General features: G+C 43.2%; 1 protein-coding gene across 3 annotated transcripts in view; it reads right to left on the reverse strand.

Annotated features, from left to right (window-relative positions):
- Positions 1-11,491: 11,491 nt before the first annotated feature.
- vwa5b1 (von Willebrand factor A domain containing 5B1) overlaps positions 11,492-13,610 on the reverse strand; it is a 30,894-nt gene continuing 28,775 nt past the window's right edge. For 2 of the 3 annotated variants that reach the window (XM_076984374.1, XM_076984373.1), the window contains exon 22: positions 11,492-13,610. This exon is cut by the window's right edge and continues 186 nt beyond it. In XM_076984374.1, coding sequence (XP_076840489.1) covers positions 13,122-13,610 — 489 coding nt within the window. In that variant the 3' untranslated portion in view covers positions 11,492-13,121. The other variant, XR_013122794.1, reaches the window with a different exon arrangement.

Genomic DNA, 13,610 nt, shown 5'->3' on the forward strand with positions numbered 1-13,610 from the left:
GTAGAGGTCTGTTGAATAATGAATACCTAAAGACCAGAGTCATTTACCAGGATGAGTTTTTTAATTAGGCACCATCAGTGAGAAAGTTATCATCAGTCAGCCTTTCACTTTCTTTTTGTCTGTATTTAATATAAACAAAATACACACAAACCACACTGACTTCGATCTGCAAAATATATTATTTTCAAAGAATATGATAACACACTGGGCACAGTAAAGGCGGCAGGAGTGACTGACATTAATCCAGCTCAATATTATTCATGCCTGCGGTATGTATCTGCCCCTGTCTCAAATAACTTTTTAGAGTAGTTTTTCAATTATTCAAGAATGCTAATAAATCCAGTTAATGAGCCTGTTAGATTATTCACATGTCATTATGAAAATCTCTTGTCATGAGTGCATTTAAACATGCCTTGCTGAACATTTTGAAAGAAGGTAAGCCACTCATATCAATAATCAATACTAATTGCTTCAATCAATAAACACGAGTCTTCAAATAAATTATACATTTTGCATGTGTTCATATGTGAGCAGGTAGAATTTAGCTGCAGCCATAATGACTGGGAAACGGAATCGTCTTGCGTGAACACTGTAGGATGTACCGGTCCATTCTGGACCCACTAGGGTGTCCAGAAGTCGTGGTGTTAGTCGTCCTGTTTCCACCACCCCTCTCATCATAGCCTGTCTCCGTTTGCACCTGTCCATCCCAGCGAGAGGTACAACCCGTCCTGCAGAACCGAACATTGCAACCCCCGCCAGGCCCGGTTTTGTGTAAGACCACGACCCTCCACTGCAGCAGCAGGAGATGGAACCTCTGGTCCAGGTCAAGAAGCAGTGATTAGTGGCACTGGTGTTGTACTTACGACTGAAGTGCAGAGAATGTCGGGAGACACGTGCGTATACACAGTGCACAGAGAGAGAGAGAGAGCGCTGGTGTACAAGTGATGGCAGATACGATGTATATTTAATCCATGTTTTACATCTACTATTTCATCTTAAAGCATTTAAAGCAAAAATCATGGAAGGTTAGAAAGAACAAAATATGCTTTAATTACTATAGCAAGAAATCACTGTGTCAGTCATTGTGACAACATACAAAGAAAATAATTAATGCTTAATTTATAAACAAACTAATTAGCCTCATTAACGCAAGTGAGATTTTAAAGATGTCTAGAGTTGATTTCTTTCATTCAGCTGGCAAATGCTTAGTGGGCAAGGACCTCTAACAGATTAGCCAGGGTAATAGGATGTTTTTGTGATGAGAAAATGAATCACACTGTCATGTGTGAAATACACGTCTCACTTCAGAAGAGTCCAAGCGGGAGCCGGCTTATGCACGGCTGTCACGGCTAGTCGGAGATGACAGATGATGGAGACGAGCGTGTGACTGTAGCGCGAGCTAACAGTCCCAGACAAAGCTGGGATAGCACAAGGCAACACACTCTTGGCATGACAACCACGCGCTAGGGCGGCAGGGATAGGCCTGCCAGGACTGTTGCCATGGAAACCTCCCAGCTGCCCTCACTCACGTGAGATCTTTCACCAAGGTGAGGAAGAGTTTGTTTTCACGGAGGAGTACATCGAGGCTCCGCATCCCACACAGACCCTGACACGAGGGATAGAGTGTGTGTCCAGGAAGACGAGGGAGGCAAGCTTTGTTGTCATTGTGGGTAGCTGCAGCTAATACATTTCTCATTTCTGCGCTATACATTTCTAATCTAATCTAATCTGTTTTCTGGATTGCTGTTGGACAGGAATTATGAATTCAGAGCCATCTTACCCACAGCCATCTCAAAAAATCAGTTTAACCAATATGAGTATTTAATGTCCTTAAGAATGTCACTGTTGGACACAGGCCAGAAATGGTTTCAGGGTAAAGTGTTCAACTGTCCTTTAGGCCAGGTGTCTGAGCCCATTTTTTTCATTTAATGGCAAAACAGGTCAATATTGGAAGAACTGAACCAAGTAAAATTAAGCAATATGCCAGAAAGGAGTGTTTAATTTTCTTCATCTTTGTTATAATGGAGGGAATGGGGGTTTCAAATGGGTAGCGTCTTGAAGTAATAAACCATTAAAATGAAATGCAGGATATGGGTTGGACTGCCAGGTAAATGCGTTCTTCACATTATCTTAAATGTCTTAAGAGGAAGTATTATACATCCTAGCATGTGTCAGAAAAGCTCAGTGGATGTAAATTGGATTTGAATGGATGGAGTCTAACATTTTCTTAGCAGGGTTTTTTTTTTTTTCACACACTCCTATTCTGCTTTTTATGCTGCTGAAATCTGATCCAGACTGTAGGGAATGTTTTAAAAGCCTTGAGATATTTGGTATGACTGCAGCGTCTGATTGAGTCCCTGTAATGGGATAACACTTATTCTCGGTGACCAACAACCAGTGGAATGACCCTGAGAGACGCCTCATTAAAAGATTAATCTACCAATCATGAATCTGATGACATTCAAACATCCGCTCTCTCAATCCACATGTCTCTTACTATTTGTATATCTTCAAATTAAACATCTATCTAATCTACAGCCTGCATGCTTATGTCATTGTATCATTGCACCGTATTCTCGTGTCCTATATATCATGCACGACGTTACAATAATACAATTGTACTGCTGAATTAGTAATAGTCTCTCAAATGACACGGAGTCCATGGGTTCTTCAATATCTTCCCAATGTGCTGCCAAGTAAGCCCCGCCCACACGTCACCAAGCAGCAGCGATATCTGATCCTCCGGCTACACCTGCAGCAATGCCCAGCACGATCACCGGTGTGTCCGTCATGATTAATTCACAGCCACCCACTGGCACTGGCCAGCGCCCAGTTCGCCCAGTTCGCTCAGCTCGCTCAGCGCTTTGTCCTTCCTTTCAGGGAGGAGCTCAGATATGGCACCACCGTCGGGGATGGCGGGGGGGTGAACCCTCTTTCAAGTGCCTGTGCAACATTTTGTACTTGACCAGAATTGGGATTTGAATCCAAAAAGGAGCTTATATTGGATTATGTGACAGATATCTGCTGCTTAACAGTTCTCACTTCTTAATACAAAGGTGAGAAAAAGCTGAGGTTGCGGTATTAATGCGGTGTAGACAGATTCATTTTGTTGCGTTGTTTTATCTCCAGAAAGGCCACCAGCTCATTCAATGTGCAGACCACAGACACATTTTGAATCCCACAACAATTGACCTGCACTCATAACCTATGGCCTGTGATCAATCACAGTAAACCACACAGATGTATAACATGATCAACACAGTAACATGACTTAATGTTAGCTAAAAAGCATCTCTGTCTCCTATTTCATCTTTAATCTTCTAGACGTACTGAGCAAAAGATGCAGATTTTAATTTACGCATCTGAAGCAATTTTTTTACAGAAAACATTAACAGACAAAACTTCTTAAACATTGTGAGGATTGCAAATAAAGAACTGTCAGTGAAAATCATAATCAGTAACCAGAAACGTACAAAGAAAAGACTACTGAACTTCAAACAGCTAGCAAAAAAATGGTTACCTAGAAACGCAATCAAAATTTCAGTGGTGCAAGACTTCTGATTGGTTGATGGAGGTGCTAGGCATATAGTTGTCAAGGCATCAGAGAAGTTACTTTTTTAGTTTAACGATTACTGTTTTATTTTACTGAAGCATGACTGCTACTGCACACTTCCACACAACTGAACCTAAAGGCCTGTCGATCGGACTGTTAGATGCAGCACAACACAACACGTACTGAACACAACACATACCGACATCTGTATCAAGACAAAGACTGCAAATCTGAACTCTGATAATGAAGAGAATGAGAACCTCTCTCTCATCCATTTGGTAACCGTGGACTCTCACCGTAAGCAGTTATCAGAGCCTGAGATGTTTTTCAGGGACTCACTGAAAGATTTATGGGGTTTACTGCACAGGTGACTACCCAAAAGACAAAGTGTGGGGACCTTGAGAAAAGATCCAGATGGAACAATATCTGCCATGTGGGAAACCCGGTGAGTCCGGAGAGTACACAGCCAATTAAATTTGTCTCACAGGTGTGTCAAGTGACTCATATGACCTTATATTGTTACTTCCTGGGTTTGACAATACAGGATCCAAAAGAAAACCACATGGAGACAGAGAGTAGGTTTGACCATTTTATCTTCACAATAACAAGACAACCACATCTCAGACATAAAAGTCAAACCAGGAGTGTAACAACACGATGGGCTTAGGCTAACCCTATAGCAATAAACATAACCCTAACCCTAATCTCTTACCCTAACCCTAATCTCTTACACTAACCCTAATCTCCTACCCTAAACCTAATCTCCTATCCTAATCCTAATCTATTACCCTAACCCTAACACCTGGCCTATTCTGAACCGACATTAAAATATAAACTAGCAGATTGTATTATATTACAATTTTTATATGAAATCAACTCCAATCATTGAAATCACCTGCATGCACCTGTAATTATTTTTTTGTGATTCCAGGACCAGTAAATTTGAAAATAGAAGTCATCATCATCCCAGCAGGAAGTTGGGATGCAACATTAAGTTTAGATCTTTTGTGAGCTGTCTGGTATGATAATGTTGTATAGTAAGTGTCAGATAAAGCAATTTTTAATCCTTCAAGATCTGAAGATCCTCCTCAGTCTACTGTGACCAACAAATCATCTCATTGAGAAAAGGCAACCTTGGCACCCAGACTAAGTAGGTCACTGTGTGTGTTATTATGTTTCACTGTAGAATTTAAATCTAGTATGTTCCAGCTGGAGAATGTCAGAGGGTTCCCACACCCCACTAGCATGTGTCAATTAATTATGAGCAACACGACAAGTCAGATTACATATTCAACATGTAATATTGACTAAACAAAATCTTTGAATACATTTGAATATTTAGCATGAGATTTGATAAAGAGGATAATATAAAAGACTGAAAATTAAGGGGAAGCAACAAAAAAAATGTAAACAAGCAAAAGTACCAGAAAGAATGAAACTTCATCTTATATATATATATATACAGATTTCAGCTGTGAAACTGAAAAAGATGCCCACTGTCTCTGTATAGAGGGGTGGGGGCATTTTTTACCAGCTTTGCAGAGAATGCTGACATTGACAACTACCCTTTCATAACAGGAGCTTCCCTGATTTAAAAAATGAGTCATATGACACCGGTGAGCAGCATAAAATCAGGTGAGCAAGTTTTCCATGGATCAGTTTCAGTTTGAATCTACATTGGAATGGGGAGATCAAGGGATCTGAGGGACTCTGAACATGGCCTGGTCATTGCTAGCTAGACTAAGAGCTAAAGTTGTGGGGATTTCTTGTGGAGAAAGGAGATCATAAACAATCAGTCAATTAAACAATCAGTCAGTTATTTGTCAAAAGATGAGGAGGATGACGAGCAGGTGGTGCACAGTGAAGAAAATCACAGCCAAACACAATGTTGGGGCTCCAATCACGCAACTCATTGTTCCTGGTTGGGCTATAACAGCAGGCAAGCAATTCGAGTGCTGTTGCTGTCTAAGGAAAACAGAGAAGCCAGATTCCAGCGGTGTAAAAGAGTGCAAAAAATTGGATCACGGAGGAGTGGAAAAGCATTGCCTAGTTAGATGAATGCAGATATGTCACACCATGCTGAGTGTAATGGTGTGGGGAGTGTTATCTTGGTGCACCCTGGGTCCTCTGATATACCTGTGGATGGACTTTTAGAGACAGCAGGGCTTACCCTATGGCAGCAGAGAACCTGGAACATCTAGATGCTGCTAATAACTATGGGAAGCACATGGGCCAAGATTCCTGCAGAATGACTTCAACAAATCGCTGAAGTTCTGAAGGCCAAAGGAACTCCAGTGTGCTACGACACATTTATCTCTAATGGAGTGACCATTCAGTCTAGAGTTTCTTTTCTTTCATCTATGAGATATTGTTACTCCTCCACTTCCGTCATGTAGCAGGCATCATATCTTTAATATTAAGGAATCTGTGAGGTTTCTGCCATTCGCTCTGCCTTAAACACAGATATTGAGCTTCTAGCCACACGGTTCCCTGTTTTAGTGTTAGATTTGCCCTCCTTCCATTATCCTGAATCACAAGATCATACTGGAATTATTAAAAACAGGTACTTCTTTTTAAAAGTCAGCATTTCTTAATGCACTCTGCACTTTTCCTTTGTGTTTGTCTCTGGACACTTCAGTGTCTCTGGAGACTAAAAACCTTTTGAAGGTGCTGAATGGGTCTGTCTTTCTTCTTGACAGAGATGGTTTGGGAGGGGCACTTCACCGCTCTTCTCCACTGCTCTAAGCCGAGGCGAATAATGAGCTGTCTAACTACCTCTGTTCAGAGGGACAAGGCAGAGTTGCTTTCTCTCCCTGTTGTTTTACACTATCCATTGAATCACTGACCACAGCACTGTGTCAGTGCTCAGGGCTGAATGGGAAACAGGGAGGTGGGGCTGAGCTAAAAGACTGAGAGATCCTCTCTGTCATCACTTCCTGTTCCACGTATTTTTTTTTTTACCAACTCTGTATCAACTCAGTCCAGGCAAAGGTGAACCTGTTTCAGTTATTGAAGAAGGCTGTAAATATCAATTGTCATACAATTTATGAACTCCTGGAGGAGACCCTAGACATAAATATTGACTGAAACATGACTTTTAAAAAATCAAACTGGATGAGAGATTGTTCATTTTACCTGTGTCTTTTACTCAATGTATTAAAATACCATTTTAAATGAATATAAATGTTTCCTTTCCCAGAGGTCTCGGTGATAAACTGAATACTGTTTGCTCAGAGTGCACGTGTAAGAAAACTCAGAGCTTGCTAGATCTATTTCAGTTGGCATATAGACAAAAGTCAGAGGTGAAGAATACAACTCCAAGAATTACACTCCAAGAATTAGATTGCTTTTATTGATTTGTCCTCAGAAATTTAACACAGTTCCATCATGTTTCTGTAAGGAAATTCAAGGATCATTTTGGCTTGCATCACGGCATGGTGGGATGGATGGTTTTTATCAAGAAAGGTCATGTAGATCCTTTAGAAATGGTTTTAATGGAAATATAGACTAGAATAACGCTTGAGTTTTATCTTAATGGAAATATAGACTAGAATAACGCTTGAGTTTTACCCTAATGGAAATATAGACTAGAATAACGTTTGAGTTTTATCTTAATGGACATATAGACTAGAATAATGCTTGAGTTTTACCTCAATGGACATATAGACTAGAATAATGCTTGAATTTTATCTTAATGGACATATAAACTAAATTAACGCCTGAGTTTTATATTCTGTCTCCTGGATTTATGCTGGTTCTCTTTCATTTTCTGCTATTAATTTTTTTTTATTGTAAACCGACATTTCCTCTGTTTCACACGTTGGTAAAAATGTTAATAATAAATAAACTGTTCATATACTACAAAATGCAAACCACATTCCTGTGGTCTCTTTTCATCAAACAACAAAATAAACCTTTCCCTTAGACCATCTTAGGGGCTGAATGATTAAGCAGAACCCAGCACAAAGTTATGAACTTTTAGTGAAAATTATTGCTTGAGAAACTATAACACCTGGTAGCCCAAACATGCAGAGGAATTCATAAGTAACATATGTTAACAACAGATTATCAAGGAAATCATAAGCGACATATGTTAACAACAGATTATCAAACTTGGAAGCTGAGCTTTCCTCCGGTTCAACTGCAAAGAACAAGCGTCATGTTGTCATAGGTCCAGCATTGCCATGGTGACCCTGCTTTTACAGCCAATCCTTGAGGATCGTCTGGGTTCAAATTGAAAGAATCTAGGAAGCAGCAGCGTGATTATACCGATTATACCACACCAGGGCCGTCATCGCCAGGTGTGTGTGCGGAGGAGTGGGGCACATTCCTGCAAAGCTACACGTGTAATCAGACCTCTCTCTCCTTATTCTAATTAGGTTAAGCAAGGTCGGTCTTCTTCATCATGCCCATCTAAAACGTACGCACCGCTGTGCTCCCAACGGCTGCCTATAAGAAATGTGCATGTCAGAAGCCAGTTCGCGACAGCTGGGGTAACTGTTCTTAGTTGCAGTGCTCGGACCGGCTTTGCTGTCTTGTTTAGTGTCTTGCCTGTTCCACATCTGATTCAACTTCTTAGCTAATTACACCCAGGGGTCCGTCCATGACAGAGGTGTCAAACGTCTGGTCCTGTAGGACAGCAGCACTTCACAGTTTTTGCCCATTCTAACCTGCCTGACAGGCTGAGCATTGGTGTCCTGGATCATGAGTGTTACACTGCGTGTCGTCTCACAGGGATTTAAGAAAGCTACACACTAGCCATGTTTATGGTAACAGCGTAGGTTAACTGCATTAAGTGCACTGCCTTCGCCACACTGACGATTCAGTTTTCTTTCTTTCTTTCTTTCTTTCTTTCTTTCTGTCAATATGTTCTTTATTACAGTGTGTTGCAGTTTGTTACAGTCAAAAGCACATTTCAAACCTCGGCGAAAATCACATCCAGACTGCGGCGCGTCATGGGAGGCTGAAGGTAATTAGTCCCAGCTCGCTGTCAGACGCGCTTTGAAGGAGGCTCTACTGACTCTTCCCCGGCCTCTTCAGAATAAACACTTGTTATCCGTATAATTTTTCATAAGGTCAGTTATTATCCCGTGAATAATAGTCTGTTTAAGAGATATGGCATTGCAGAGACTGAGGGGGGGGTTTTAACACTTCTCCAGGTCCCTCCAGCACTGGGTCCCTGTAGGCAGTTTGTGAGAGGTGTTCTTCACAACGTTGCCAGTTACCATAGAAACAAAAGTTCTTATTTTGTTCTAACCATAGCACATCATTTTTTAAAGTTACCGTCGCACTTGTCTTCCTCCATAATCACCAGTATAAACTTTGGTTTTATGTTTAAATTGCCAGCCAGTTGTACTTTTCCTCACATTATCTCATGTTTTATCTCTCTCCCTCACTATATACACTGCTCAAAAAATAAAGGGAACACTACAATAACACATCCAAGATTTCAATTAATAAAATATTCCAGTTGAAAATCTTTATTTATTACATAGTGTTGAGAACGACACCTGGGCATTCTCCTGATGAGGCAGCAGATGTTCTTCTGAGGGATCTCCTCCCAGACCTGGATTAAAGCGTCAGTCAACTCCTGGACAGTCTGTGGTGCAACGTGACATTGGTGGATGGAACAAGACATGATGTCTCAGATGTGCTCGATTGGATTCAGGTCTGAGGAACAGCAGGAACTGCTGACACACTTCAGCCACATGAGGCCTAGCAATGTCATGCATCAGAAGGAACCCAGGGCCCACTGCACCAGCATATGGTCTCACAATGAGTCTGAGGATCTCATCCCGGTACCTAATGGCAGTCAGGGTACCACTGGCCAGCACATGTAGGTCTGTGCGGCCCTCCAAAGAAATGCCTCCCCACACCATTACTGACCCACTGCCAAACCGGTCATGCTGGAGGATGTTGCAGGCAGCAGAACGTTCTCCACGGCATCTCCAGACTCTGTCATGTCTCAAGACTCTGTCATGTGCTCAGTGTGAACCTGCTCTCATCCGTGAAGAGCACAGGGTGCCAATGGCGAATCTTGGTGTTCTCTAGCAAATGCCAATCGCCCCACACGGTGTTGGGCTGTAAGCACAAGCCCCACTTGTGGACGTCGGGCCCTCATACCACCCTCATGGAGTCTGTTTCTGACAGTTCGAGCAGAAACATGGATATTAGTGTCCTGCTGGAGGTCGTTTTGCAGGACTATGGCACTGCTCCTCCTGTTCCTCCTTACACAAAGGAGGAGTTAGTGGTCCTGCTGCTGGGTTGTTGCCCTCCTACGGCCCCCTCCACTTCTCCTGGTGTACTGCTCCATGTATTGAACACTGCTGACAGACACAGCAAACCTTCTTGCCACAGCTCACATTGATGTGCCATCCTGGATGAGCTGCACTACCTGAGCAACTTCTGTGGGTTGTACACACCACCTCATGCTACCTCTATGGTGAGAGAACTGACAAAATGCCAAAGTGACCAAAACATCAGCCAGAAAGAATGAGAACAGAGAAAAGGGATGTGGTCACCACCTGCAGAACCACTCATTTATAGGGGGTGTCTTGCTAATTGCCTCTCATTTCTAACTGTTGTCTGTTCCATTTGCACGACAGCAGGTGAAATTGATTGTGAAGTGTGGTTGATTTGAAGTTACATTGTGTTATATATATATATAGACATTAAGAACCCATTCAATGTTACATTAACTTTCCACAATCTACTAAAACATTTGTGTGGCTGTTTTATTTCAGATGCACTTTTAATTGGAATACTCAACTTATCCTAAAGATCTGCTCTGAGGAACGGCTCTGAGGAGCTAATGAGAGCGAACACCTGAGAGGACTTTGCTGTGCAGCCTCTTGTGAATGAGCTCTGGTGTAAGAATGCTCAAGCATCCTCTCATGTCCGACAGCCCTGTCACGGCTGACTTCCTGAAGATGATCTGAAATAATGGAGATTGAGTAGCTATCCAACCCTTGCACTTTCTCTCTATCTGTCTCTCTCTTTCTCTCTTATTCATCATGCTTTAGACCTGATAGCATCATCAGAGACCGGTCTTCGTAACCAGCGTTTAAGTCACACTTTTTGCCCTAGGACACGTCCCCTCGTCCACTGTAACTGAGTGTTAACGCACAGTGGCGCGGTTGCTGTGATCTGTGCCAGGACGTGGTGACCTATACATAAGCGAATCATTACATGGATCTTCCCCTAAGCCTGAGACAATAGCACAGCCTTGCCGGTAAATAGTAATCTGCATGCCTGACAGGATACTAATGGGCCACACAGGCTTGTTCACGGCTAATGAGCCTGCCACTCATGACATCATTAAACACCTTCAGGCTTTTTTTTTTCCAGAGGACAGGATACCACAGGCAGCTAGGAAGGTAAGCATGGCTCTCTTCTCCTAACGCAGGGCATCACCGGATCCTCCTGTACTCACAAAAAAAAAAAAAAACCCCAACAACAAAACCCAGAGTCCCTGCTATTACGATTTCAAATGTCTGGTGCAGCATCTGCTGGTTAGAAAAAGTATTGCTTTAGTCCCCAGTCGAAACAGGCAGGATGCGAAGGTGTCTGTCGACGAATGGAAGAAATGGAAGAAACATGCTCTTCTGTGTCATTAAAATATGCATTTTGATGTTTCATGTCCTGAATGTTGTAATTCTGTTCAGTGCTGTTTCACATGCCCCAGTTAAACTGCAGTACGGTTTAACAGGTCCCAACTATACCCCTGCAGTACGGTTTAACATTTCCTCAATTGCTGGATAGGAACGTGGTGTGAGACACAGGACAACCTCTCAGGCCTAGTCATAACTGTGTTCCATTCACTCTGTTAACATTCACTCACGATAATGTCTGGACACACTGTCTCCTTTGTGTCCCCAGTGACCAAGCGACATTGGGTGAAATGAACGCAGACACACTGTCCCGTCTCGTGGTCAGCAGTGAGACTTTATTCCATGCAGCACACCACAGGGAGCCGGCGGACGCTTGACAGCCACTTTGGAAACACAACGGACTTCAAAATGGATTCCACTTTCCACACAGAGTTGACATCTACACTTACAAGCATATATTTTACACATCAGCAGTAGTCTCACATGCCAGGGCTTTCAGGTTCTTGTGAGCGGAGCCCGTGAGGCGGAGGACGCATTAGTGTTAGCTGACGCAGCCTGTCTCCTTGCAAGCAGACCCAGACAGGAGACGGACACGTCTGGCCTGCTACCATTCACCTCAGCAGGCATGAGTCACTACGTTTGTCAGACGAATCCAGGCTACACAGGAGCAGTACCTGAGTGATAGAATACAATTACAATCTCATCATAACACTGAAATTAAGCCACAATCATTCAGAGGATCGTGGGTGAGGACCAACGAGGGGAGTGTAGCAACAACTTACATTTTTTTATCTTGATTTTTTTTCAGAATTTGCCCCTGTTTGCTTCAATTTGAGACTTCATAGAACAACAAGAAAGTTCCAGAACAACAGATTCACGGATATATCAAACACACCGGCAAAAAACAACAAACAAGAGAAGGAAAACTCATGTGGCATTCAAAAAAAAAAAAAAAAGTTCAGTCAAGTTCAAATGGGTCAGGCACTTAAGACTAGAGAGCACCTCCACTAAACGAAAGTGCCATCTCATCAGTAATCTGACATCGTGTTAAATTCCCAATGACAACCAACTAAACAATTCAAGGTAAATACAAGGCTGCTTCTTATGACTGTGACCACATTAATCAAGTCATTTGATCTTCCAGCACAGAGAAGACCAAGAAATACAATACAATGGAGTTACAGAGAGTGGACCACTGTCAGCAAACAGTGGCCGCTGAGATTCACCCCCACTCACCACGGCAGCCATGCAGGCCTTAAAATAAATAGTCACATAATTACCTCAGACACAAGCTGGGACATTTTGGCACATGTTCCAGTTCGCCTCGGTCTGCAACACAACGTCAACACATGTAAACATGCTTCATCATCTATGACCCGGCCGTGCCACCTCCAATAGGGAAAAAGCACTGGTGCATTAAATTATTATTCTTTTTTTCCCACTTCAGACAAGGCAGCTGTCACGGCCGCTGACTTGTTTGCATATAACCTTCGCTATGAATAATTTACTGTCAAATTGTCACCCGATTTTTCTGTTGCAGGGCATCAGGTTAATCCTGAAGTGCAATCAGTGTGTGGTGACGGAGCTTAATCAGACTGCACGGCCACCTACAGGCATCCACAGTAGTGCAGCCTTCCACAAATAATGAGCCACTGAGAGGAAAATAAATATTTGTGGTTCTTGTACCACAAACAAAGAAGGCAAAAGAAAAAGTGAGCGGAGCGGAAAGCAACTGCAAAATGTTTTCATAAACGCTATTCAGCCTTTCAGAGATTACAGACGAAAGGCCAATTAACGTTTCGCATAGAGCCTTAATGCAGATCAAGTGAAAGCACATACGTGGTGTTTACTGTCTGAAGGTGCACAGCATAATATCCCAAGTAACATGAAGCTGCTGCAGAAGGATTAGTCATTCATTAGCATAGCGTAGCGATCAGCTGCATATGGAGTGTATGTAGTCAGACACTGTTGGGATTATAGCACAGCATATTGAGTTGTAGGTTCTCGTCCCAGTGTCGGAGGATAATGAAGAGCTGGGTGGCAGCCGCCTTCACCGCCGCCAGGTCTCGGCCCTCCGGGATGACTTGCCGGTCAAGCCACAGGCTGGCCTTGGCCGCGATCAGCTCCCACTCGGTGAAGTAGCTGGCCGAGTTGTTCTCCAGCCATGCCAGGGCCACAGCCGTAGCCCACACCATGCCCTCGATCTCCCGCACGGGCCTCTGAGAACCTCCGGGCGAAGCAGACTGGGGCGTGTCCAGCTCGGAGCCCCGCCCACTGTCATACTGGGAGCTGCCGAGCGAGACGGGCACCTCGCACGACTCAGAGGAGAGGGCGCCCAGAAGAGATGAACCGCCCTCTATTTGGGGGCTTTGGGACGGGTGGGCGGAGCTCGGGCTGCAGGGCCACGCCTCCTCCCAATCGGAGCTGAGGTCGGGGTCCGGAGGCGG

Source organism: Brachyhypopomus gauderio, chromosome 21 (assembly GCF_052324685.1).
Source record: "Brachyhypopomus gauderio isolate BG-103 chromosome 21, BGAUD_0.2, whole genome shotgun sequence".
Classification (NCBI taxonomy): Eukaryota; Metazoa; Chordata; class Actinopteri; order Gymnotiformes; family Hypopomidae; genus Brachyhypopomus; species Brachyhypopomus gauderio.